The 25850-nt window shown below is 30.9% G+C and overlaps 8 protein-coding genes across 8 annotated transcripts, besides 11 other annotated features; 5 read left to right on the forward strand and 3 right to left on the reverse strand.

Moving 5' to 3' along the window:
• Positions 1-277: 277 nt before the first annotated feature.
• TVAGG3_0291360 (uncharacterized protein) lies at positions 278-1060 on the reverse strand (the record flags this gene model as incomplete). Its single annotated transcript, XM_001583888.1, has 1 exon — positions 450-794. The coding sequence occupies one exon, from the start codon at positions 792-794 to the stop codon at positions 450-452; it is 345 nt and encodes a 114-aa protein (XP_001583938.1).
• A 352-nt stretch (positions 1061-1412) lies between these two features.
• TVAGG3_0291370 (uncharacterized protein) lies at positions 1413-3197 on the reverse strand (the record flags this gene model as incomplete). Its single annotated transcript, XM_001583887.2, has 1 exon — positions 2233-3027. One exon carries the CDS (start codon positions 3025-3027, stop codon positions 2233-2235), a length of 795 nt encoding a protein of 264 aa, XP_001583937.1.
• A 597-nt stretch (positions 3198-3794) lies between these two features.
• Positions 3795-3827: a mobile genetic element.
• Positions 3795-3827: a terminal%2Cinverted (terminal inverted repeat of tvBac_53III transposon ID:TVAGG3_0291380).
• A 155-nt stretch (positions 3828-3982) lies between these two features.
• Positions 3983-4014: a mobile genetic element.
• Positions 3983-4014: a terminal%2Cinverted (terminal inverted repeat of tvBac_53III transposon ID:TVAGG3_0291390).
• Position 4015: 1 nt separating this feature from the next.
• Positions 4016-4038: a terminal%2Cinverted (terminal inverted repeat of Kolobok-N2_TV transposon ID:TVAGG3_0291400).
• Positions 4016-4126: a mobile genetic element.
• Positions 4127-6153: 2027 nt separating this feature from the next.
• Positions 6154-6930: a mobile genetic element.
• Positions 6910-6930: a terminal%2Cinverted (terminal inverted repeat of tvBac_61I transposon ID:TVAGG3_0291410).
• A 294-nt stretch (positions 6931-7224) lies between these two features.
• Positions 7225-10455, reverse strand: TVAGG3_0291420 (armadillo (ARM) repeat-containing protein family; the record flags this gene model as incomplete). The annotated part of the gene is made up of 1 exon (XM_001583886.1): positions 7225-10455. One exon carries the CDS (start codon positions 10453-10455, stop codon positions 7225-7227), a length of 3231 nt encoding a protein of 1076 aa, XP_001583936.1.
• A 311-nt stretch (positions 10456-10766) lies between these two features.
• Positions 10767-11688: a mobile genetic element.
• A 395-nt stretch (positions 11689-12083) lies between these two features.
• TVAGG3_0291440 (ankyrin repeat protein family) lies at positions 12084-14429 on the forward strand (the record flags this gene model as incomplete). The annotated part of the gene is made up of 1 exon (XM_001583885.2): positions 12084-14429. One exon carries the CDS (start codon positions 12084-12086, stop codon positions 14427-14429), a length of 2346 nt encoding a protein of 781 aa, XP_001583935.2.
• A 215-nt stretch (positions 14430-14644) lies between these two features.
• Positions 14645-14665: a terminal%2Cinverted (terminal inverted repeat of tvBac_58I transposon ID:TVAGG3_0291450).
• Positions 14645-14864: a mobile genetic element.
• Positions 14865-15077: 213 nt separating this feature from the next.
• TVAGG3_0291460 (armadillo (ARM) repeat-containing protein family) lies at positions 15078-17006 on the forward strand (the record flags this gene model as incomplete). Its single annotated transcript, XM_001583884.1, has 1 exon — positions 15078-16508. The coding sequence occupies one exon, from the start codon at positions 15078-15080 to the stop codon at positions 16506-16508; it is 1431 nt and encodes a 476-aa protein (XP_001583934.1).
• A 127-nt stretch (positions 17007-17133) lies between these two features.
• On the forward strand, positions 17134-17910 carry TVAGG3_0291470 (uncharacterized protein; the record flags this gene model as incomplete). Its single annotated transcript, XM_001583883.1, has 1 exon — positions 17159-17722. One exon carries the CDS (start codon positions 17159-17161, stop codon positions 17720-17722), a length of 564 nt encoding a protein of 187 aa, XP_001583933.1.
• A 437-nt stretch (positions 17911-18347) lies between these two features.
• TVAGG3_0291480 (protein ubiquitination) lies at positions 18348-18959 on the forward strand (the record flags this gene model as incomplete). The annotated part of the gene is made up of 1 exon (XM_001583882.1): positions 18348-18959. One exon carries the CDS (start codon positions 18348-18350, stop codon positions 18957-18959), a length of 612 nt encoding a protein of 203 aa, XP_001583932.1.
• A 1460-nt stretch (positions 18960-20419) lies between these two features.
• On the forward strand, positions 20420-25474 carry TVAGG3_0291490 (vacuolar proton-transporting V-type ATPase complex assembly; the record flags this gene model as incomplete). The annotated part of the gene is made up of 1 exon (XM_001583881.1): positions 20420-25474. One exon carries the CDS (start codon positions 20420-20422, stop codon positions 25472-25474), a length of 5055 nt encoding a protein of 1684 aa, XP_001583931.1.
• Positions 25475-25850: the final 376 nt, after the last annotated feature.

Raw genomic sequence — 25850 nt, forward strand, 5'->3', positions numbered from 1 at the left:
TTTATGGCAGAAAAATTGCTTACATATAGTTGAAGATTTGATTTATATTATCCAATTTAAAGCAATAGTTGAAAACTTTACAAATACGACGAATATGTTTTGTAAAGCTATCAAAACATATCAGACTTAATATAAGACATTATCACTGAACAAAAATTTTGATCAGCATAAAAATTATTTAAAAATGGTCAAATTTAAAAAATAATATATTTTATTTTAGGTTAAATTCACAATTTAAAGAAGAAAATGCTACAACTTCTCTATATTAATTTAACATTCCATGTGTTATGGGACATCACTGAATTGAATTTTAAATTTTGAAAATTCAGTTTTTCATTATTTAAGCATAAAAATAAAAAATGTTTCAACTAAATATATCACATGTTTCATTCGAAACTTTGTGATTTAATAATGAAGCATTTTCTAAGATATCTTTAAAAATATCTATCTTAAATGCGCTTATAAGCCTTGATGCGGCCTGCGATTTGTTTGTTGCACTCCTTGTAGATCTTTTGGATCTCACCAGCTGTAAGTGCGCGCCATTTTTGTATGTGAGTCTTGTGAGTACGGCCCCAATTAGTTCTGTATTTATGCCTTGTGCGTGTGGCCTGAACAAGAGCACGAACAGCTGCCTGGCGGCAGTTGACAGTGTATTGGCCATTGGACTTCGTAATTTTGATGACAGTGCCGCCAAGATAAACAGATCTTTGATCTTTATTCTGAACTTTGCCAAAGTCATTTCTGTTGAACAATTGCTTTGCAGATTTTGACCATTTGGAAAGTTTGAAGAACATGGCAACTTTCTGAACATCAAGATGGAAACTTTTGGCAATTCGGTTGATTAGGGATTCAAGGTTCTTTGTTTTGTATTCTTTTTCAAGATTTGATGGAGTGAACCTAACTATTCTGACAGGCTCAGTTGTTGTACGTTCGTGTTTATGATGAACCCATTTTTAAATTTTCTTAAGGGCCTTTTTGAGTTTCGAGAAAAGGCCATTCTCCTCCATGTAGTAATCTTCTTCATAGCTATTAGCTAGGGAAAAGAGAGCAAGGATTAACAGCATAACAATGAAATTTTTAAATTATTACAAATATTTGAATAGTTTATAGAAAATTAATGTCATTTGCCAGACATTCAAAAATATTATCGTTAAAAAAAGGAAGATTCAAAATTATATTGAAGTTCAATTTTTATCATAGCGATCTTCATAGTTGTATCATCTTGGGTTATAATACAATGTTGAGAAGTTTACAAAGGATTCATATGATTCAAAAAGTGTCAATGTAATGTCTCAATTTAAAAAAAAACGATAGGAGATAAGATATTATAAAGGATATATATCGAACTATATAAATACAAATTTTCATCAAGCTGCTATCAAGTCGACCTGTGAATACTCGTTACTTTGCCAGGAAGATCTAATTTCTTTTTACAAATTCTAAGATTTCTGAAACCAATATTGATTATCTTAGTTGCGTCTTATATAAATTTTCGTATATTTTTTAATTTAGAAACAAACAAACAAGCATAAAATTATATTTGAATATAAACAATGCAAATTCCTATTGGGAAATGTGCCAACTTTGGTATGCCTCATATATGAGGGAGATAAAAGTTTAAATTTTCATCCATTTGGTATATTTCTTGAGACATTCGTTTTCTCAAAAACGCCATTTGATGAAGATAATGTATAATCGTCAACAATGCTATTAGTGATTATAATCTTTCCATTATCAGTATAAAACACGGTCGCACTTCCAGGCTTTCCAAGAATGACCGATTTGTCTATGAATAAACTAGAACTATAACATTCAATTTTACCGCCATTCACATTTTGGGCATTATTTACCATTATTAGATGATCTGCAGAATATCTGTATCCAAGTGAATCTTCTGAAACAACAAAAAATGAAGCACCTGGTTTTGACAAAACTCTCACAAAATTACAATATGATATCTTGGGATCACTCATACCATATTTCACATAAAGTTCAATTGATGCTCCAGTTTTAGATTATTCTTCAATTTCCAATTTATCATAATATATTTTCCTCTTTAATTGTTGTTAATTTCAATGATGCTTCTCAAATAAAAATGGAATATGAAATTTCTGAAGAGTTTGGTGATTATATACTGAACATACACTAAAAATTGTTTCAGTATTTAGGTCAATAATATTCACGCTTGAATTTTTAAATTAGGATGAAATATCTTGGTTCGTTTAAGAATTTTTAATCTAGAAACAAAAATATCAACATCATATTATAATTTAAAAATGCACAAAATTTAAATTGGATATGATATGTACATATTTTTGTATGCCTCATATATGGAGGAGATAATAGCCTAAATTTCCATCCATATGGAGTACTTTGTGAGACATTTGTCTTTTCGAAAGCACCATTTACGGTTGAGGTTGTCATATAATCGACAATACTATTACTAATTATAATTTTCCCACCGTTGATATAAAACATATAAGAATTACCAGGATTTCCAAGAATAACTGCATCATTTATGTATAAATTTAAGTTGTAACATTCAATTATTCCTCCATTTCCTTTTTGAGTATTATTCATCATTACCATGTGATTTACAGTATATTTAGATCCTTGACTATTTTCTTCAACAACAAAACAAGAAGCTGTTTTAATTGATGAAGCACTTATAAAATTACAATAAAGAATCTCAGGGTTGTTTGACGAAATCTTTAGATGAAGAGCAGAGTTACATCCAGATTCACAATAAGAACAATTATAAAATTTTATTGTTTTATCGCCATTCTCAGCTAAAATATTTCCAACGTTTGTTGTATTTGTTTTAGAATTAAAAACACATCCTTGATTCATAATATAGCTTGCGGTTGAATCTAAGTATAAATATGCATGATTTGCGGTAGTAAATTTATCACTTGCTTGAACTACGTTTGCAGATCCTTCATCATAAAATCTATCTTCTGTGATGGAACTGCTGCCAATGAAGGTGATTGCACCGCCATTTGCAGTGGAACGACAGTATATGAACATGCAAAGTGAATGAAGGAATCTGATTCCATTTTTCTGGAAGTTTAAGTTTTCAACTTTGATAAAATCTCCTTTATAAACATAGAACTTATCAAGTTCAACATTATAATACGATTTCCATAGATCAAACTCAGGATAATCGGCTTCAATTAACCTTTATAGGGAAAAAAAATGATCAGGATAATCAAAATTGAGAAAGGTATTCAAAAATTCGGATTATTATGTCACATTTTTTGGGTTTTACATGGGGTGCAAAAAATGCGCAAAAACGATTATTTAAAATTGAATCTGCGCATATTTTGCGCATTTGAAAAAATTTGGAGTTGACTATTATAAATAATCAAAACCATTAATAAAGTATAGCCACAATTGCATATGCAAAATATATTAAAGAAAAAATGCTTACATCTTTTGACTACTTTACGCGGATAGATTTTTAAACGCACAAATAACGCGCAAATTGAATGTAAAATAATCGTTTTTGTGCATTTTTTGCACTTGTAGGAAAACCCGCATTTTTTTATTATTTTGAAAAAAAATCTCATCCCAATGACATATTTAACAGTTATTTGATTATTCAATATTGATTGATGGCACCACCATATTCATTGGAGTGGCAATAAATGAACATACAGAGGGAATGAAGAACTCTAATAAAATCGTCTTTATAAATATAGTACTTATCAAGTTCGACATTATATCATGATTCCCATAAATCGAATTCTGGATAAGCTTTATGTAATCGCTCTTTATACCTTGATTTTCAAAAATTAAGAGTTCACTTATCACTTTCTGACATTCTCTCAATTTTTTTGAATCTCAGGCTTTATATCCCAATTTTCTAATGTCAAAAGTTAATATTTTTGGTCGGGAAAAAGTTATTATAAATCATTGTATAGTAGCTGATATGGATGTTATATTTTTCTGCTATTAAAATAAAGATATAATGATTTTTAAAGAGCATGTGAGAAAGTGGTAAGTGAACTCTTAAGGCTGCACTTACGCCCATCTGACTTTAATTCAAATTTTTGATAACTGGCGTGAAGCGTCATTGAAAATTAACCTTAAACATCTAAATTGAAGGCCCCGTCATAGGGGCATATATATATATATATATAAAAATCGAACTTCAAAAGGAAAGCTTATAGAAAACTATGGAATAAAGATAATCATTTATATATATATATAAGACACAGAATTCTTATAGTTGGAACAAAATAATGGAGAACATATTGGAGAAATTTTTTAATCAAGAAACAAACAAATTAACATAATAATATTAATTGAATTTGCACAAAACAGTTGTCTTGCAGGCATTGTGCATATCTTTGTATGTCTCATATATGGAGGCGATAATAGAATAAAATTCCATCCATATGGAGTTGATGATGAGACATTTGTCCTTTCAAAAGCCCCACCGGATGATGATGTTGTCATATGCTCTACAATACTATTAGAGATGATTATCTTTCCATTGCAAGCATAGAATATATAAGAGCTTCCAGGAAACCCTAAAATGAAAGAATTGCTGATAAATAAGTTTGTATCATAGCATTCAACAATACCACCATTTCCAATTTGTGTATTATTCATCATTATTATATGATATGACTGATTTATAATAATTTTTCAGATTTCGAAATTTCTCACAGATTTTTGTCAGATTTCATAATAAAAAGCCTTAATTTTTTAATGTCAAGAATGCGTGTGGAATATGAGCTAACTCAAAGAATCATTCACATTAATATCAGTACGCCTTTAAGAATTTATGATTGTTTTCTTAATTCGATAATAATGTCTTTTAAATATCTAAATCCTTTGATGTTTTAAATTATGATCATGATTATTATATTTCTAGTGAAAATAAACTACTTTGAAAGAAATATAAGATATTAACTGTATTTGAGATGTATGAAATGACATAGAATTGTTTAAAATTCAAAACTTAGATTTGAGTAGTTATATCAGACTTCATGGTGCAAATGATACTCATACAACTTGAAAAATGCAAATTTAATTTTGCTAAATTAGTTCATTTTCAAATCCTGTACCTAGTGAAGTATTCTTCATATGTAAAGACAACAAAATTTGCATCATTGGTAATTTCTTTATATTAATTCATAATTTAATATATGATTTTTACTTTAAAACTAAACAAAACAATATCATTATGTAGTCAATTGAAGAACAAAATAACTTGTTTTCACATTTTGTGCATATTTTTGAATGTCTCAAATAGGATGGTGATAATAATTTAAACTCCCATCCATTGGGAGTTCTATGAGAAATATTCGAACTTTCAAATGCACCATTTGCAGATGAGGATGTCATATAATCGACAATACTATTACTGATGATAATTTTTCCGTTCGAAGTATAAAACATATAGCTACTTCCTGGGTTTCCCAGAATTACAGAATTATCTATATAAAGATTGGTGTAATAGCTTTCAATAATTCCACCATTTCCTTTATGCGTATTATTCAACATCACAAAATGATCAGCAGAATATTTATTTCCTTGTGGTGATTGTTGAACAACAAAACATGAAGTATCTAATACAGCTGCGTTACTAATGAAGTTACAAAATGAAATATTAGGGGCATCTTCCGAGTCTTTCATATAAAGACAGGAATTACACCCCGACTCACAATTCGAGCAATTATAATATTTTATAGTTTTGCTCCCTTTTTCTATGCAAATACCTCCCATATTTGTGGATTTAAATTTGGAATTATATAGACAACCTTCATTCAATGTATAATTTTCTGAAGAACTCAAATATGCATATGTATGATGAGCTGTTGTAAATCGATTACTGGCTTGGACATAATTAATCGAGCCTTCGTCATAAAATTTATCTTCACTTATAGAACTACTTCCAATAAAGGTGATTGCTCCACCATTCACATTAGAACGACAATATATAAACGTGCAAAGTGAATGCAAGAGCTTTATGCCATCTTTCTTGAAATTTAAATTTTCAACTTTGTTAAATTCATCATTATAAACGTAAAACTTATCAAGCCCCACACTATAATACGAGTTCCATAAATCAAACTCAGTATAATCCTTGAATGATTGCTTTCTTAGCAATCAAGAAAATGCTTACTGTCAGATAATATTAAGGGTGCCGGAAAGTGAGGTGACGCGATTACGAGTATTGCTCATAACTTCATTTGTAGTAAAGATATTAATGATATTGAAACATATATTAGTAGTGTATATACTAAGGTTTTTACTTCTATGATATTGAGGTCTTGGATACTTCCAGTATGAAGAAAACTGTTTCGCAATTTTCGAACTTGCGGACCTATCTAGTCCCTGGTTATTCCATGGCAGGGGCTGGTACTGCAGGAATAATATCTAGGTACAAGATACTAGATATTTTATAGAAAACATTTGGCACTTGTTAAAAAGTGTCGAGATGCAATTAGTGGGTAACTTCAAAACTAAGACCGATTGCACTACCATCTCACTGGATTCTGCTAATTACCATTAGGGAACAAACACAATGGTAGTGGTTTCCAGTCGAAATGGTCTCATTCAAAGTTTAATTAGATTTGTATCTAGTCCTCCAATATTGTGTTTAAGCCAGTGAGATACATTAAACACAAAATTTCAATAGTTATACTAAAAGTTTTACAGAACAAATTTTATTTTCAATTCTCATATGTTGAGATAAATGCACTTTTTTCCTTCCAGATTTTAAAAATTTTGAATGATTTTTGTATTTTTTCGATAACCTTATAATCATAAACATCGTTTTCACTTAGTTTGAATATGATACTATGATACATCATCACTTAAGGTTTATACTCATATAAACAAAACAAAATAAAAATGATTTTATGGGTTTGAAAAGTGTTGTTTTTATAATAGCTTTCACTTCACTTTCCGGCACCCTTAACAATATTTTCTGTAAAAAGTGACCATTCTTCGCCGATATACATGCCTGCCACCTACTTTATCAATTTCTAATTTGCTCCTGTTTATAAAATTGGAATTAACTTGGTTATAATAATATTTGCTTCTATAAAGAACATAATTTGAATCAAAAACAATCGTTGTTTCAATTGTATACATTGTTTCTGATTCACCTAAATTTTATACAATTGAATGACATTAAAATTCTATGTTCCTAAAAAAGAACTTTTTTTAATCATATACAATAATAGGTAATATTTTTATTATTTATATTTAACATACATTATAATTATCAACAATCCATCTAATGATTGTTGGCAAGCACTCTATTCTGAGCGTGATTTCATCGAATATCTGAGTTGTCTGTTCTCTTGAAGAGTGACAAGACAAGAAATACAACTCAGCATTGATTTGAGAAATAGAAATAACTAAATCAAATTTCTTTTTCTGAATCAAATTTCTGAAATCAACTCTTCTTCCATTTCCAATCCAGAATATTCCACATTTCCTTCTTATTCCGTTCATATTCACTGAATCAAACTCTGTTTTGTCTTCCAGTTTCGATACATAACAAGGAACTAAAGAAAAATTAATTCTGTGTGTGAAATAAGTCCACTCTATTTCGTACTTCTTCAATTTGCCAAGCGACGTCGCGAAAGAAAAGAAATGTTTGGAAACAACACTCCAATCGTTCTTTTCTATATCAGAAAACTTCTTTTGGTCCTTACAAACATAGTATAAATTGCAATGAGGAGTTCTTTCTCCAAATTTAACTTCATTTTCTATATGCGACAAATCAAAATTAAATAAATCAGTTTTGACAAAATTCAATGGATTACGAACAGAATTTGTCATTCCTGTCAACTTTATTTTGCCATCTTGACACAAAACTGTCAAATGTAATTTGTCAAATTCAAAATTATTTTCTATTTTCGGCAAACTGTTTTTATACGACGAAATCAAGTGGATCGCGTAATCTCGCATCATTTTCAGTTCTTCGTTGTTTTCATATGTGTGTGTCAAAATATTTAGACACTTTTCTGTCACTTTTTGATCATCAGAAAATTGGTACAAAATTTCTCCAGCGAACAAACAAATTTCCAGAATAATTTTCGTTGTCAAGAACTGGGAATTCCTTGGAGAAATGAATTCGTCGAACGCGTTGATTATACAGTCTTTTATCATCTGGTTTTGGTTCAAAAATTGTGGATTTTGCCCTAAAATTGTCCACTTTTTCACTAAAACATGGTTTGAAATACCAAAAACGTTTTTCATCGTTAAAAAGTAAACGATTTTCTGTTCATTTTTGGAGAATGACAAAATAGATGTCAAAAGTAAAACTGCCATCTGAATTATTGGCAAATTTTGATTTGTTTTTGCCAATGTCAGAATTTCGTCAAAAAACATGTCAACATTTTTAATTACGAGCATTCTGTTGACTTCTGACATCTCGTCGCAGCAAAACAGAACTTCAGAAACTAAATTAATGGCACACTTCAAAGGATCTAATAAAATGTCACTTTTTAGATCTTTTTTGTCAATATTTGTCAAAGCAATTGAAATTTTGACAATAATTTCATAGGATAGGTAATTCAGACACTTTATAATGACCATTGATGCTTTAATTGCGTAGATCTGCCTGTTATCCCTCTGATCAAGCCATTTATTAACAGTTAAGTAATAAATAATTTTGTCATTTTCAGAAATTACGTCATTTGCAATGAAATCGGTCATGAAGTTGATGTATGACTCCAATGTTTGTGTGGCCAAGTGGGAAATGTCGTAATTTTGGAATTTTGAGATGATTTCGGGAACTAATGACTGAATGAAGTAGTTTTTACGATATGGCTTGCCGTACTTCTTGCAGAATGTTACGTATTGTTCAATAAATGCAACTTCGCAGACATCTTCGAAAAAATTATCGGCGACTTTGAAGATATTCGAAATTAAAGCTTGTAACTGGTTCGTGCTCATGTTTTGAAGGTTGAAAGGTATCAAAATGAACCCAGTGGTCGAGAAAACACTGTCGGAATTCGGTGGAAGCTTCTCTACAATTTGGGATAAAACATATTTAAGAGTATTTTCGTAATCGTTAGCAATTTCCTTGTTTATGTTCTTCACTGCTTCCAATGCGATGGCTTTGCCAAAGAAATCAAGGATTTCGACGTAATTTTTGCATTTTGGAACTGAAATTAGAGGAAGAAAGTGCTCAGGAGCGAAATTACGAATATTGAGTAGCATGGAAAGGAAGAAAACAAGACCGAATGATTGATCTGGCGTTTTGGAATTAAATATTTGCATTTGGAACGAAGCAGCATCGCTGATTTGAAGTCTGGTAATTGATTGGAAGTATACTATTATCGCGGTATAGAATAAAGGCATAATAATGGATAATTGAGATTTTATTTGATTATCTGCTAAATTTTGTTTTCTAATGAGCTGTTTGAACTCCAGACGATATCCTTCGTAACAGTTGATCATAAATTCCTTAAGGGCCATCGATGCTTTCTCTTTTTTGATCGTATTAATAATATATTCGATTATTTTATTATCTGCTGGCTTTAAATCTGTAAATATAGCGGCTTTGCATTTGAATGGATAATCTGCATATATTTTATCGAATACTCTGTTTGTAACTAGCGTATCTTTGAGATAAACTTCAACTTTGAAAACTTGTTCAAAGAAAAATTGCAATCTCTCTAAGTAATGTTTCTTATCGTTGGTTTGTTCTTTCGCTACGTTGATTGTATATTGAATTAAAAGCATATTTGCGTGAAATGTGGAAATAATGAGCGGATCGTCTTGATATTTAATCGGAATTCGTTCTTCAAGACTAACACCGATAAGTACGCGTGATTTGTAGATCGTTAGATTCTTGAAAAATGCTTCGGCCAATGTTATTTTCAAATCATTAATTGCTTTTGGATTTCCTGAAATGTTACTCTTAAATACATGAGGAATGAAACATTTGCTAAGCATCGACCACCAAAATTGAAAGTGTTCCGGTAATTCTGGATTTAATTCTTTAATAATTACATTTGCGTATTCAATCATATCATCACCAGTTGGTGCTCGAAGCTCGCCAATGCCTAAGACTCTTTCTGCGTATTTAACTGGATCGCGAGAGAAAATAAAAACAAAAATATTGTCAATCCAATACATTCCAATCATAAACTCATACATTAAAGAGATGACATTATACGATGCGCACACTCCTTGATAGCGAATTTGCGGATCATTGCCAGGCATAACAACCATTTGTAAAATGTCAACGTATGTCGAAGCAATTGTAGGATCAATGGATTGAAGACGACATAACAGATGCAAGAATTTGGATACATATATTTTTGGTGATGGGTATGTCCATTTCACCGGTTTTCCAACGAATTCTTGAACCCATTCTTTAAATTCTGTTGCGTACTCTTTCACAAATTGTGTATCCTTAACCAATATCGTCCCTTCCTCATCATATCTCTTATGAAGGGCTTTAAGTTTCTTCGACATTGGAAACGCACAATTTTTTTTTCTCAAAACTATCATAAAAGTCTCTCAAATAAAAACCTTATCTGAAATTGATCATTGTAATAAAGTGAGTTTCAATGCCATTAGATGTTTCAGAACTTGATTTGACTAACACTTTTTGGCTGTCAAGTAAAACAATAAAATGTCAAAAAAACATTTTGGTTTTATTTCGACATTTTTAGATCGAAAGAAAGGATTTCATTAAATCGAAAATATATGAATGATCATAGTGTAGATAGAGTTTTATAATGATGCAACTCAGATTGAAAAAAATTATAATTTTGGATTTCAATAAAGGTGACCAAACTATTTTTTGAAAGTCCGCCATAACTTTAATGGTACTATTTCAGCGTGTACAATGAATACAAAAATTCTAAGAGTGCCACATAAAATAGTACTTTAGACTTGAGTTAATGCTACCAAGCAAATGTTAAAAAGATGACTTTAGTGTTTTGATAATCAAAGATTAAAATCATTATTGTCTAAATCAATAATCATAACGACATAAGTTAATGTTTTTTCATCAGTGCTTTAAATCCACTTTTAAAAGTATACCTCAAAAATCAAAATATCAAAAAAAATTGGCCGATAGGTTTGGCTTTAATTTTTGTCTGCTTTTATGATTTGATATGGATGTTATAATTTTAAAAGTTGAGCCAAATTCACCAATAGATTTTTGAGATTTGCAAATACTCAATAATTTTCAGCGTGTTATCTTTTATTAAAAGAACTATTTGGTTTCAGTATCATATAAATTGATATTTACTTTCTATTTGAACCTTCATTTAGCTAATGATTTAATAATACAGATTTCATCTAGTCCTTATAAGAGAATTTTGAATTTGTTATAATAAAAAAACAAACAGATATAGCTTACACTTCTATAATAAAGATACCTTTTATAGAAATCAGTATGAAATGTGTTTTGGCTTATAGGAAGCATATCAGACATAATCGCCATAATCAAAAAATCTATATACCCAATAAGTAATAAATTTGTCGATATAGATTTTCCATAAAATTAGTTTTTAGTCTGATCTTAAAATAAATTTAATTTTTTATAAAAAAAATCACATTTAAAAGTACCTTTTTAGTAGCTCGAAATCCTGTTGGTGGATTTGGGGCGTACTTCAAAATTAGCTTTTCTTCTACATATGCAAGCTATATTTTAAATATGGGGCAAATCGGATCGGCGAAAGGAGTTTAGTTACCTTTATTTCAATAAATTCAATAAATGTTTCTCACACTGAATTTAAACCCCTCATGAATTTTTGTTATACAAACAACTTTTGTATCAATTATATTATCTTTGCCTTTCAATAATTGAAAGAACTCTGGAGTCTTGCGATCTTTAAATGAAAAGCATTTCTTTTTCCCCAAAAGCACTATGTTTGCCTTTCTTTCAGGCCAAAAACCATCTATTCATATAATTTTGAAAATTAAAGTCCCAAAATAACTTTGTTAAATGCGATCAAGAATATATCACATATTTTACCCAATATCACTTCGAATTATATCATGGATTTTTTCGGGGAAAAAAATTGAATTGTGGAAAAAAAATTGAATTTTGAATAAAATTTTTGTTAAGTTACGATAAATTAAATTTTTTAATGAGAAAAGGGGTTCAACTTAATTTTGAATACATTGGGTCTCACATCAAAGATTACACTGATGACAATAAGTTATTTACTATATTCGAAGTCGAAGACATCAATCAGATCATGAGATTCGCAAATTTATCAACAAATGACTTTGTTAATCTGCTAAAACAAGCTCATTCTACAGTCAATGCAAAAAAACTATATTTTTCCACTCGAAATGCAAATATTACCGCACAAAACCTTGGAGAAGTCATTGAACTTCTTAAATCAGTCGGAGAATTCATGAAAATGAGAATACTTGATGGAGCTATTGACATTTTGATACAGTTGGAAAAAGGATTGCCTACTTTGGCTAAGCAAATCCCAAATTCTAATCTGGAATCAATTAAAGAAAACAGTGAAGGAGAAATTCTATCAAAAATTCGAGAACTTAGGAAACTTGATGATATTAAACACGTCTACAATTTCTTCGATGAACTTTCATCTCAAGGAAATCAAAGAATGATTTCAAAAGCTTGCAAAGAAGATCTTTGGAAAATCGTACCTTTTAAAAATACAGTGCTTGGTAATGAAAGAAATATACTTCATATAGCGTGCGAAAAAGGAAATCTCAACCTTGTTAAATCACTCATAGATAGTGGCTGTAATAAAGATATTAATGATAATCATAAATGTTCTCCACTAATCTATGCATCAATAGGAGGCCATCTTGAAGTTGTTAAATATCTTGTCTCTGTTGGAGCAGATAAAGAAACAAAAAATAAGGATGGAAAAACACCACTTATTGTTGCATCAAGATATGGTCATCTTGAAGTTGTTAAGTATCTTATTTCTATTGGAGCTGATAAAGAAGAAGAGGATTATGATGGAAAAACTCCACTCATTTGGGCATCAGAAGAAGGTCATCTTGAAGTTGTTAAATATCTTATCTCAGTTGGAGCTGATAAAGAAGCAAAGAATAATGATGGAAAAACTCCACTCATTATTGCATCAGCTAATGGTCATCTTGAAGTTGTTAAATATCTAATCTCTGCTGGTGCTAATAAAGAAGCAAAGAATAATTATGAATATACTCCACTCATTATTGCATCATTAAATGGTCATCTTGAAGTTGTTAAATATCTTATCTCAGTTGGAGCTGATAAAGAAGCAAAGAATAATGATGGATATACTCCGCTCATTATTGCATCATTAAATGGTCATCTTGAAGTTGTTCAATATCTTATCTCAGTTGGAGCTAATAAAGATGCAAATGATAATGATGGATATACTCCGCTCATTATTGCATCATTAAATGGTCATCTTGAAGTTGTTAAATATCTTATCTCAGTTGGAGCTAATAAAGAAGCAAAGGATGATGATGATGGAGTAACTCCACTCATTTGTGCATCAGCTAATGGTCATCTTGAAGTTGTTAAATATCTAATCTCTGCTGGTGCTAATAAAGAAGCAGAGATTATAAATGGAGTAACTCCACTCATTTGTGCATCATTAAATGGTCATCTTGAAGTTGTTAAATATCTAATCTCTGCTGGTGCTAATAAAGAAGCAGAGATTATAAATGGAGTAACTCCACTCATTTGGGCATCATTAAATGGTCATCTTGAAGTTGTTAAATATCTAATCTCTGCTGGTGCTAATAAAGAAGCAGAGATTATAAATGGAGTAACTCCACTCATTTGTGCATCAGCTAATGGTCATCTTGAAGTTGTTAAATATCTTATCTCAGTTGGAGCTGATAAAGAAGCAAAGAATAATGATGGATATACTCCGCTCATTATTGCATCATTAAATGGTCATCTTGAAGTTGTTCAATATCTTATCTCAGTTGGAGCTAATAAAGATGCAAATGATAATGATGGATATACTCCGCTCATTATTGCATCATTAAATGGTCATCTTGAAGTTGTTAAATATCTTATCTCAGTTGGAGCTGATAAAGAAGCAAAGAATAATGATGGATATACTCCGCTCATTATTGCATCATTAAATGGTTATCTTGAATTTGTTAAATATCTTATCTCAGTTGGAGCTAATAAAGAAGCAAAGAATAATGATGGATATACTCCGCTCATTATTGCATCATTAAATGGTCATCTTGAAGTTGTTAAATATCTTATCTCAGTTGGAGCTAATAAAGAAGCAAAGGATGATGATGATGGAGTAACTCCACTCATTTGTGCATCAGCTAATGGTCATCTTGAAGTTGTTAAATATCTAATCTCTGCTGGTGCTAATACAGAAGCAAAGGATGATGACGGAAAAACTTCACTCATTTATGCATCAGAAGAAGACCATCTTGAAGTTGTTCAATATCTTACACATATTGGAGCTAATAAAGAAACAAATAATTAATATTGACCTACTCTCACTTGTGAAATCATCATAAGCATTAAACTATTCCTGACTTCCAAATAAATTTTTAAAAATCTTTTGCAAGCATTCAAATTTTCGGGCTTGGGTAAATCGGCATCATATTGGCGCCACAATTGTTTTCATTCAATTTTGAAAAGTTTACTGTGTCATGAAGATAGAATTCAAATAGGGTCGAGTCACATGTAAAGTGTTAAGGGTGCACTGTAGTCGGTTTGCCAAAGCCCTCAATTTCGATCAATTAGGGTTTAAGGCTAAACTTTTTTTCTTATATTTCCATATTGAGTAAATATTTTTTAAATATTTTGATTGATCATATATCACTATATGACCATATATCATATCCATAAAAATCATGGAAAAATATCTCGAAACCAAGGAAAAAAAGTGGGAGTGTCAAACCGATTACAGTGCACCCTTAAAATATTTTGTTAAAAACGCTCTCAAATTTCTTGTTTAAGGTTTTATTTTGCGCATCTGACAAAACGTCGGAAAAGTGTAAATTTAAATTTTAGTGTCCACCGGAAATCTACCATGGCCAACTATATGAATATTCACAACTTTTTTCCTAAACTCTTCGCAAAATATTCTATGAGTTAATTCAAATAGTTGTCCGAACAATTTGACACTATGATTGATGAAGAAATACCTCAATACAAAGAAGGTGAGAGAAGTGATCACACTCAAGAAAAGGAATTAGATGAGATCGACGAAGATCCTCAATATGAAAAAATGGCACCTTTAGAAGAAGAAATGCAATTAATTTTTCAAAAACTACATGAACAAGATGAAAATATAATATACGAAGCATTATGCGAGTTATATGATGTGACAAAAGACTTTCAATATGATTATCCCGCAGAAATTCTCGAAAAACTTTTAGAATTATTATCAATTCAAAACGAAAAACTTCATAACGAACTTATTTACGTCCTCATTAATGCAATTAAGCATGAAAATGGCTCAGCTTTGTATTTAAAAGAAAACGGAATTTTTGATTACATAGAAGATCAATTTCCAAGCTTATTTGCCACAAAATTATTACTGTATCTATTCAAGAAATTCGACGAGATTAAATTCCACATCATGGGAACAGATTTGAAAAATAAATTAATCGAATGTTTGGATCAAACCGATGATGACATACATTTCTCATACCTTGCAGATATATGTGCTCAACTAGTGGCAAAGAAGATCACGAAAGAGGTTACAATCAATACAGATGAAATTATTGAGATTTTTGACCATTTACTTGAAGCATTTCTAAGAATTCCTCGCGAAGATGAAAGCGCGGTAATTAGTTTTGCCAACGCATTTTCATTTTACATAGATTCAAACAAATTATTTTTAGAAATTTTTCTCATAAAAGACTTAATTGATCTATTCATACATTATCCATGCGACAATCCCGGATACGTAGAGAATGTCCTGCTAATGGCCTCTTCAATCGCGAGGAATAGTGAAGAATGTGCAAAATACTTAGAAGCACGACATGCGATGGAATTTTGTGAGCATTATTTAGATTCAGATAATAAATTTGTCTTGGCCGATGCTTTTCATGTTTTAACTGAATTATTAATTTATATTCCTGAACTTTGCAATCATTACGTTAGTAGTCAGATAATTCATAAGGCTGTTGAAATATTTAGAGATGAAACTACAAGTATCTTGGTTCAAAAAGCAATTTTAAGGCTTTCTATTTATATTATTAATTATATGCCTTCTGCAGGCTTCCATTTAGTCGAAGAGTCAGGTTTATATAATATATTATTTGAGAATTGCCCTTTAACAGATCCAAAAGATTCATTTTTTGTTATTTATGCAATTTTAAGATTATTTCAAGAGGGATATGACATAAGGTACTCAGAACATGGTCACATTTGTGATCGTTGTCATGATGATGAGCATGAGAGTGAAGAAAATAAGAATGAAGTGGAAAAAAATGAAATTAATGTTGATCTTATTGAATGGCTAGAAGATCAAAGAGGAAAAGGATCAGAAAAAACAGATTTGATTATAGATGAACTTGTTAGGACACTTAAACACGAACAACCTATATAGAGTGTATGTTTTTATTTAATTATTTGTTAATAAAAGTTTTATTGTATCTAACTATTCATCAAAGCAATTACCATCCAGATATGGCTGACTTGATGGTAAACTGCGGAAATTTCCGTTACTGGTAATTTTTTTATATATATTTCAAGAAAAAAATTGGAATTACAGAATTTAGAAGTACCTACGGCAGTACAATAAAGGTTTATCAAACATGGAAGTTTTACATATGCCTTGCATCAAAGATTCAAAGGTAATCAAACGATTTTTTTGAAAGTCCGTCATATCTTTAATGATACTTCAAAATTGGTTTTCCTTCTACATCCTCAAGCTATATTTTAAGTATGGGGTAAATCGGAGCAGCGAAGGGAGATTTAAGTTGTTATTTTTTAATTTTAGATTGATTGACTGATATATGTTTGTTGCCTTCTTTGAGCCGTCTTTCCTTTAGAAATTCTTCAATGGCTTCATTCTGGGCCATATGAAAAACCTCTAAATCTGAATAATTTGTCTACTAATTCTCTTCAAATGATTACTTTAATCTTTTCAGATAATTCTCATCTTTTTTATTGCATTTATTGAAGATTCGCTGTAACTCTATTCATCGAAATTGTCATAAGTATTTAAATAGTTTACATGTCATAAATAAATAAAAAATGTATAGTAAATGCTCAATGGTTATTAGCGATGATTTCATGAATGCATCGGTAAGTTCGGCTACTTCGAACGGTGCATCGGAAATTGCTTTGTTTGATGAGAATCATCTGACAAAATTATCTCATAAACAAAAAAGGCGCGAAGATGAAGTTAGAGACTTATTAAACAGAAGATCCCCGTCCAAGTATTCTCCTGGGAAGTCAAATTCTACAAAACTTTTATCAAGTAAAGATGCTAAAATACGTTATCTTCAAAATCAAATAGAAGAAGTTCGTCAAGAAATAAATAGAATTAAAATGGAAGGCGAAAGTCAAATTAAAGAGTATAATCAAACTTTAAAGCAAGAACAAGATGATTTCGAAATAGAGGTTAAAAAATTCCGTGAAGAAGGCGCCACAATAGATGCAAAATATGTTAAACTAATAGAAGAACTAGAAAAGCGATTTGAAAGTTGTAGAAAACCGCTTACTGAAGTTCCTCCTCAAATTTCACAAGATTCAAACAAATCAAATGCTACTGTAGAAGAAATCGCCTCTTCAAGTGATACAGAGCACCAAGTTTAGTAGGCTATATGATTATTTCTTTCTTTTTGTTGTTTTTTTCTTACACTTATAATTCTGTTTTAAAAATATCATAAATTTGAAACGAAATTTGATTGATATATTCCCCCATAACACATTATTTTTTTCCTATATATGTTTATTTCTTAAATTTTAAAGTATCCGTTTCCTTAAAACTGGAGCTTACTGAGACCTTAAATTTGAAAAATTGATGCTATTGTATTTCCCAATTTTGATATTTTATCGATAAAATAAAAATTTCAAAAATATTCTTATCGAAAAGAGGCTATTGATTTTTTTAAAAATAGCATTATGCATTTAAGAAATGAAAAATATTGATTTGTTTCAGCTCCATCTTAATTAATAAGTGAAAATATGATAATATCGTTTCAAACCACAACATAGCACTTCATAGCTACGGTATCTGATATTGCCTTAATTATTTTTGCCCAATATCACTTCGAATTATATCCTGGATTTTTCAAATTGTAAAAAAAATTGAATTGTGGGAAAAAAAATTGAATTGTGGAAAAAAAATCGAATTGTAAATAAAATGGGTGTAGTAGCAATTGCTAGTTTTTTTCAGATTTTTTGTAAAGTTACGATATCGTAAAAATCGAATCAGTCCATGAATCTGAATTTCGAATACATTGCTGCTCATATCAGTGATTATATTCAAAACGAAAACTTTTTTGATACATTCGATATAGAAGATATCAAAACAATCATGAAATATTTACGATTGACAGCTGATCAGTTCATTACTCTTCTAAAGCAGTCCTCATCAACTATTAACGCAAGGAATTTATATTTCTGCACACAAAAAGCAAATGTTACTATCCAAAATTTCGAAGACGTTGTTTCAATTCTTAAATCTGTTAAAAAGTACATGAAATTCAATATATTTGATGGAATCATTAATGTTTTCATTCAAAAAGACAAAGAAATGAATGATTGTACAGAAGAAATTAAAAAACTTCAAGCAGAATTAAAAAAATTTCAAAATCAAGTACAAAATGCAACTAAAGAAACCACAGACACTCAAAATAATGAAAATCACAAAGTTTCGAAAGAGTTTTTAACCAAAATCTCTGAACTTAAGAAATCCAAAGATTTTGATAATGTTTACAAATTCTTTGAAGAACTTTCTTCGAAAGGTGATCGAGAATTGATATCAAAGGCTTGTGAGGAAGGACTTTGGAAAAAGACAAGTTATAGAAGTTATAATGTACTTCATTAAGCAGCCCAAGCAGGAAATCTTAAACTTGTCCGATTTCTTATCGAATGTGGCTGTGATAAAGAGGCACAGGCTGATTATGAATATACTCCACTCATTATTGCATCATTAAATGGTCATCTTGAAGTTGTTAAATATCTTATCTCAGTTGGAGCTAATAAAGAAGCAAAGAATAATTATGGATATACTCCACTCATTATTGCATCATTAAATGGTCATCTTGAAGTTGTTAAATATCTTATCTCAGTTGGAGCTAATAAAGAAGCAAAGAATAATTATGGATATACTCCACTCATTATTGCATCATTAAATGGTCATCTTGAAGTTGTTAAATATCTTATCTCAGTTGGAGCTGATAAAGAAGCAAAGAATAATGATGGATATACTCCGCTCATTATTGCATCATTAAATGGTCATCTTGAAGTTGTTCAATATCTTATCTCAGTTGGAGCTAATAAAGAAGCAAAGAATAATGATGGATATACTCCACTCATTATTGCATCATTAAATGGTCATCTTGAAGTTGTTAAATATCTTATCTCAGTTGGAGCTGATAAAGAAGCAAAGAATAATGATGGATATACTCCGCTCATTATTGCATCATTAAATGGTCATCTTGAAGTTGTTAAATATCTTATCTCAGTTGGAGCTAATAAAGAAGCAAAGAATAATGATGGATATACTCCACTCATTATTGCATCATTAAATGGTTATCTTGAATTTGTTAAATATCTTATCTCAGTTGGAGCTGATAAAGAAGCAAAGAATAATGATGGATATACTCCGCTCATTATTGCATCATTAAATGGTTATCTTGAAATTGTTAAATGTCTTATCTCAGTTGGAGCTAATAAATATGCAAAGACTAATGACAATAAAACTGCGCTCTCAGTTGCAAAAGATAAAGTGAGAGATTATCTAATATCTATTGGAGCCAAGTAATCTAATCCGATCATTATTTTATAATTACAAATATTCTTAATTCTAATATTGTTTGCTCGTTTTTTGGACTCAAATATCTTTAATTTCATCAATGAAATCATGATATTTTTATTGTTGTTTTATTTCCACGTTGTAATTTAAGTAAATCTTCAAACTAGAATGTGTTTCTTGCAGAATTACTATTTTTATCTATGATATTCGTAACACATGATCTTAATTAATGTTGTCTTCATAAATTTATCATAATCTTCAGGAAATGAACTTGAGAAAGTTTATCATAATCTTCAAGAAAAGAACTTGAGAAAGTTAATCATAATTTATCAAAACTGGTAATTGAATGAGAGCCTTCTGAAAGAATTTGATCATATTATTTGAATGTAACGAATTAAGAGCTTTGGAATCTGGATTTTTAGAATTACCCCATTCCCATCTTGATGTACAATTGATAATATACTTGGTTGATTAGATCTTCATATCGTCATCGTTTTTTTTTCCTCCTCAGAAAAAATAAAAAATTAAGAATGAGCGGGAGTATTATCCCTTCCATTCTTAAAATACCTGATGCGATGCTATTTAGTTTACCTATGAACGCTAAATACCCTCGTTCAGTTTCTTTTTCAAGTTCACACGTTGGAATGTTAATGGCATACTCATCAGGAAATTTAATTATCGTTTTATCAGGTGCAAAATACATAAAAGCTATTCTTAGAGGCCACCAGCATGAGATTTGTACATTATCATTCGAAAGGAAGAATCTTCATATAGTTTCATGTGATGTAGAAGGTTTCATTATGTTTTGGCATTACCAAGACTCCATCTGGCAAAATACAAGAACTATTCAAGTAAAAAATCCACTCACTGACATTTCATGGTGCGCTGCAAGACAATTGATATGTTATTCGAACGCAAACGGCTTATTTTTAGGAAATGTAGCCGACTTTGATCAAAATTCTACAAAATTAGCTAAGAAATCCGTCTTTTGTCAATTTTTCGAAGATGGCTCGAGAATTGCTTCACATTCTTACTCTAAATCGCTCATAGTTTTCACTCTACAAACTAAGAAATTCATTCCACAGGTTTTTAAGTATACAGTTAACGTTACTCAATTTGAATTTCATCCAACAGAGCCGATGTTCATGGTTATTACTTCAGACGGAAAATTACGTATATACTACCAAGAATTCAACAAAATTTTTACTTGTTCTACTATTTTATCTGTTCCAATTCCAGGAAGATTTGTCAGACCACCAGCTCTATTCAATTTCCACTCACATTCAGAGAACTACTCAAAGATAGTCTTTCTTACCAAAGAAGCTCAAAAAATAAAGATCACAATCGATAGAAAAGGTCGAATTATTACAGAAAACGCCCAAAGCGTCTTTTACCATCTCCAAAACCAACCAGGTATTGTAGCAATGGGATTGCGCTCTGCATTCAAGACGAATGAAGGCACAGAAGCAATAACCGTGAAATATAACCGAATTTCGGTTTATTCGAACACCAAGAACTCATTTTTATTCCACAGATCACCTGTTATACAGAGTTCCTTTGCTCCGTTCTCAGATAACTTCTTTACAAGGGATGAAGAGAAAACTTTGATTTTTTGGCCATTTAACAATCCATATTCAACAGCAAGGAAGGCAGCGACAAATGTAGAATACGCGATTTGGCTCGACAAAGAAACAATTGTTTTATTGAGAGAAAACGCGTTTTCTAAGTTGAAAATCACGGATTTCAAAGAAATTAAAATTGATTTCCCTGAAATTTCAAACTGTTCTGCCTTTTTCATCCAGAATGATGAGATATATGCGATTTGTGGCTCAAAAATCATAACAAAGACAGAGAATTTCGAAATTGGAAATTATATTTTATTTGATTTCTCAAAATCGTTCAAAACAAACTTTTTGTTTGTTGCAACGACAGAAGATGACCAAGTGAATTGCTTCTTATTCCCTTCTTTCTCAAAACTCGATGTAGAAAAGAGAGAAGGAAAAATTGACAAAATTTCGGTTTTTAGTTTGAACAGTTTTGTCATTTTATCAAATCCATATATTGAAATATGGAACTACATTGATTCCAAGTTCGAAATGACCTTCAAATTCGAGTTTGGTTCCATGAAAGGTTTGTTTTGTGACACGAACAAAATTGGTGGAAGAATTTTCACTTTTGATGACAAAAGAGTTTATTTGATTGAGAATTCGATCATTCCGTTCTTAGATATGAAAGATGTTACATCTGTTGCTGTTAATTTCTTAGGCCATTTTGTTGCTATTTCACAGACATCGATGTGTTTGTTTCCGTGTTGGAATTCGAAGATTTCGGATATAATAAAGAAAATCGAATACTCGGAAATAACAAATAGAAAGGATGTCACACTTAATGTTGGTTATATGAATGAAGACTCCCATTTCCTGCTTGCTTTGGCATCAAAGATTTCCCACAACTTCATGATGTCACCAATGATTTCAATCAAACCGTCAAACGAAATGAAAAAACACGTTGATACGACATTTTCTCATCTTTTGGAGTTTTCTTCCATCGGTCATTACGATGAACTCAATCCACAGCAAATTCCCGCTATTCCTGGCCAATACACAACAAGTTCCGCATTAAATATCAAAAGTAAAGTGACAGATGAAGTCAAAAAATTGAGTGAAATTTCTTTGTCATTTGTTAATCAAGATTTAGATTTGTTTGGTCTGAGATATTTAACGAGTGTCAAGTCTTCTTCATGGCCATCGCCTTATATAGGTTTGTGGCTTTCTTTCTCTACAAAACAATCAACTGTTTCTGACATTTTACAATCTACAATAACCGTCAATGATTTGACAAAATTTTTCCTTCCGATAACAATTGAAGAGCAAAAAACATTGATAAGTTTATGCAGAAAAGCATTGACAAATACATGGGCAGCGACCAAAAAGGTTGATCCTGTTGCTTTGATATATATAGCGCTTGGAAATACGAAGCAAATCCAGAAATTGTATGAATTACTTGGAGATACGCAAAGATCTGATTTCTTTGGTAAAGATTTTTCACAGGAAAAGTGGAGAAAAAGTGCTTTAAAGAATGCTTATTCGAGTCTCTCAAGACAGAACTTTCTAATGGCTGCAGCTTTGTTTTTGGTCGCAAATGACATCACTTCATGTTGTCAGATTTGTGTTGACAAACTGAATGATCCAATTTTGGCTTTCTTAGTTCTGAGATTGGTCGAAAACGGAATAAATGGAAGTGAAATGACCAAATTCTTAAAATCGGCTAAATGGTCGGATCCAACAATTCCAATAATGATCTCTAAATTGAGAAAAAGTGACAGTATTTCTGACATGATTTTGCCGCTTTTACTTGAAACGAATATCAACCAAAACTTGAGTTCCATGGGCGACAGAAGAATTTCTTTGTATCAATTTTATCATAGATTGACAGGTGATATTTCACCTCTCAAAAAGATTTGTTTCAATTTAATGAATGACGGATTATATCCTTTGGCAAAGTACTTGATTTTATTGCCTAAGAACAGACAAATCCAGACATCTGTTTCTCTGGATATAACTGAGAAAATACAGTCCGAAAATTCTTCAGGAGAAAAATCAGAAAATTCTGAAAATTTTGATGATGTTTTCCAAAAAGTGACAAAGGTTGAAGTTGAATCCGTTTCCAGTGATGAAGATTTTGATTTCGGATCTAAGATGGTCGACGATGATTTCTCAGATGATTATGATGATTACGATGAAGAAGAAAAACCAAAATCAGAACCAAAAGAAGAAGAAATTGAAACAAAAGAAGAAATTCCTGTGAAAACGAACAATTTCGAAATAATTGATGAGTTTGTCCAATTCCAAATTGACAATCTGACAAAATTCTTTGTTGAAAAACCGTCAACCGATACAAACGATACAAGTTTGTATGCTTTACAATTTGGATTCAGGAAAATTGCCTTTCCTTTGATGAATGACGCAAACAAAGAACTTATGAAGCATCATTTAGCCAATTTCATTGATTTCTGTGGTTCGATGTTCATCAAATCAGCTCTTGTTCCTGCTTCTCCATCAAAAATATTAAATCTTTGCGAAGAATTGTCTCTTTACATTTCTGGTCAAAAAGTGACATTTGATTTAGACAATATACTTAAAATGCATGCAGATAAGTATGCATATGCCATATTCTTTGGTGCTGTTTGTGCTGCTTGTTGGTCATTTGAACCACAATTTTTGGAACAATTGTTGTCTTTTAAAGTCAACAAAAAAGTTGATAGTTCCAATATTTCTGAATCGAATTCTTTGTTTGATGCAGACATTGGCAGTCCAAGATTCCCTGACACTATTCCTTCTTTGGTTATGTCTTTCCTTAGAGATGATTTCAGCCACTCAACAAATATCGAATCAGCAAGATTTGTTGTGATGTTTTTGATCTACAAAAAGATGTTGAATTTGACATCGAAGTTTACAACAGATGAACCATTTTTACGTCTATTAAATGATAGATTTGAATCACTCCAGAAGTCATTGGAACTTTATCAAATCGCGCAAATGGCTCCTTCAAAATTGAATCCAAATTGTGATCGTCACTTTTTGCAAAATATTCCATTATTTGACATTGTCAAAGATGAATTTATGTTGTCAACAAGACACTTTAACGAAGCCCACGAACGAGCGAAATTGAAAATCCCTTTGCCTGCAATATTTAGGAACTCAAAGTTGATGTTGAATAATCCTTATACAATTATGTCACCTTTTGATCAGATCACTTCACTTTGTTTGAATCCTCATGATTCAGATGTTGCTGCTATCTCAGATGGCAGTAAAATTGCTGTTCTCCATTTGAGCCAATTGGGCACAATCATTGTTGAAGACAAACAAAATTTGGCAGAAGTTTTTTATTTAGTTCCTCATCCTGTTTTCAACCATTTTATCGCGATTTCAAGCGAAAATGTTCTGCTGATTGACTTCTCAGGAAATGTCACAGATATAAAGATAGAAGTCCCATCGAATGATAGAATAAGCGATGCTTCTTTTTCACCTTACGGAGACAAACTTTCCATTATTTGTGGAGAAAAAATTTTGTTTTACGTTTTTGACATCGCTGAAATTCAACTTACTCCTTTCATTTCTCTCGATTTGAATGGGAAACCAACCTGTGTTGACTGGATATCGGAAGATATAGCTGTAGCATCAATCAAAGGTGATTTGTTCGTAGTAAACACTGTGTCAGGAAATTCTCATTTGGTTGAATTTAACAATGATTGGGGAGACATCAGTTCAATGGTTTATTGCAAGGAAAAGAAGTCAATAGTAATAGGAACAGTCAATGGATACTGTGTAGTTGTTGATGTTGGAGAAGTATTTTCTCCTTCATTCGTTATGAGTTTGGGAAATCCTGTGATTTCTATTTCTGGTTTCCAAGGAGTTTTTTGCGTAATTTGCGAAGGTTGTAGAATGAGTTTCTTCTCAACATGGAATTTGGGAACTGTGGAAACACTCAACACAAGCTTCGAATGCAATACAGCATCAGTTATGCAGTCTTTCGTAATTGGAGGCGGAGAATCAAAGATGATTTCCGTTTGGCAAGCAATTTAATATTATATTATATATAGATTTTGTTTATTATTTGTTTTGTTTATTATAAAAAGTTTAGATAGTTATTTAAAAACGAAAATATAAAAAATATTTCTTTATTAATGAGAAATAAGTAAGTTTATGTATAAGAAAATATATTAACTTTGGTTTATATGATCATTGTAATAATAGAAATAAGCGAATGATGGAATATAAAATGTCAGTTTAATGAAATATCGAAATTTTATAAGTACAGTTAGATTATTGCATAAAACCATGGTAATAATATCGTACCATTCTTAATCTTTTGATAATTTCGATTGAATTACAGAAATAATTTATTGAAACTCGATATTTAAAAGAAACTATGAATGATCAAGCAAAGAAATCGATTTCT

This window comes from Trichomonas vaginalis, chromosome V (genome assembly GCF_026262505.1).
Source record: "Trichomonas vaginalis G3 chromosome V, whole genome shotgun sequence".
NCBI classification, from domain to species: Eukaryota; Parabasalia; order Trichomonadida; family Trichomonadidae; genus Trichomonas; species Trichomonas vaginalis.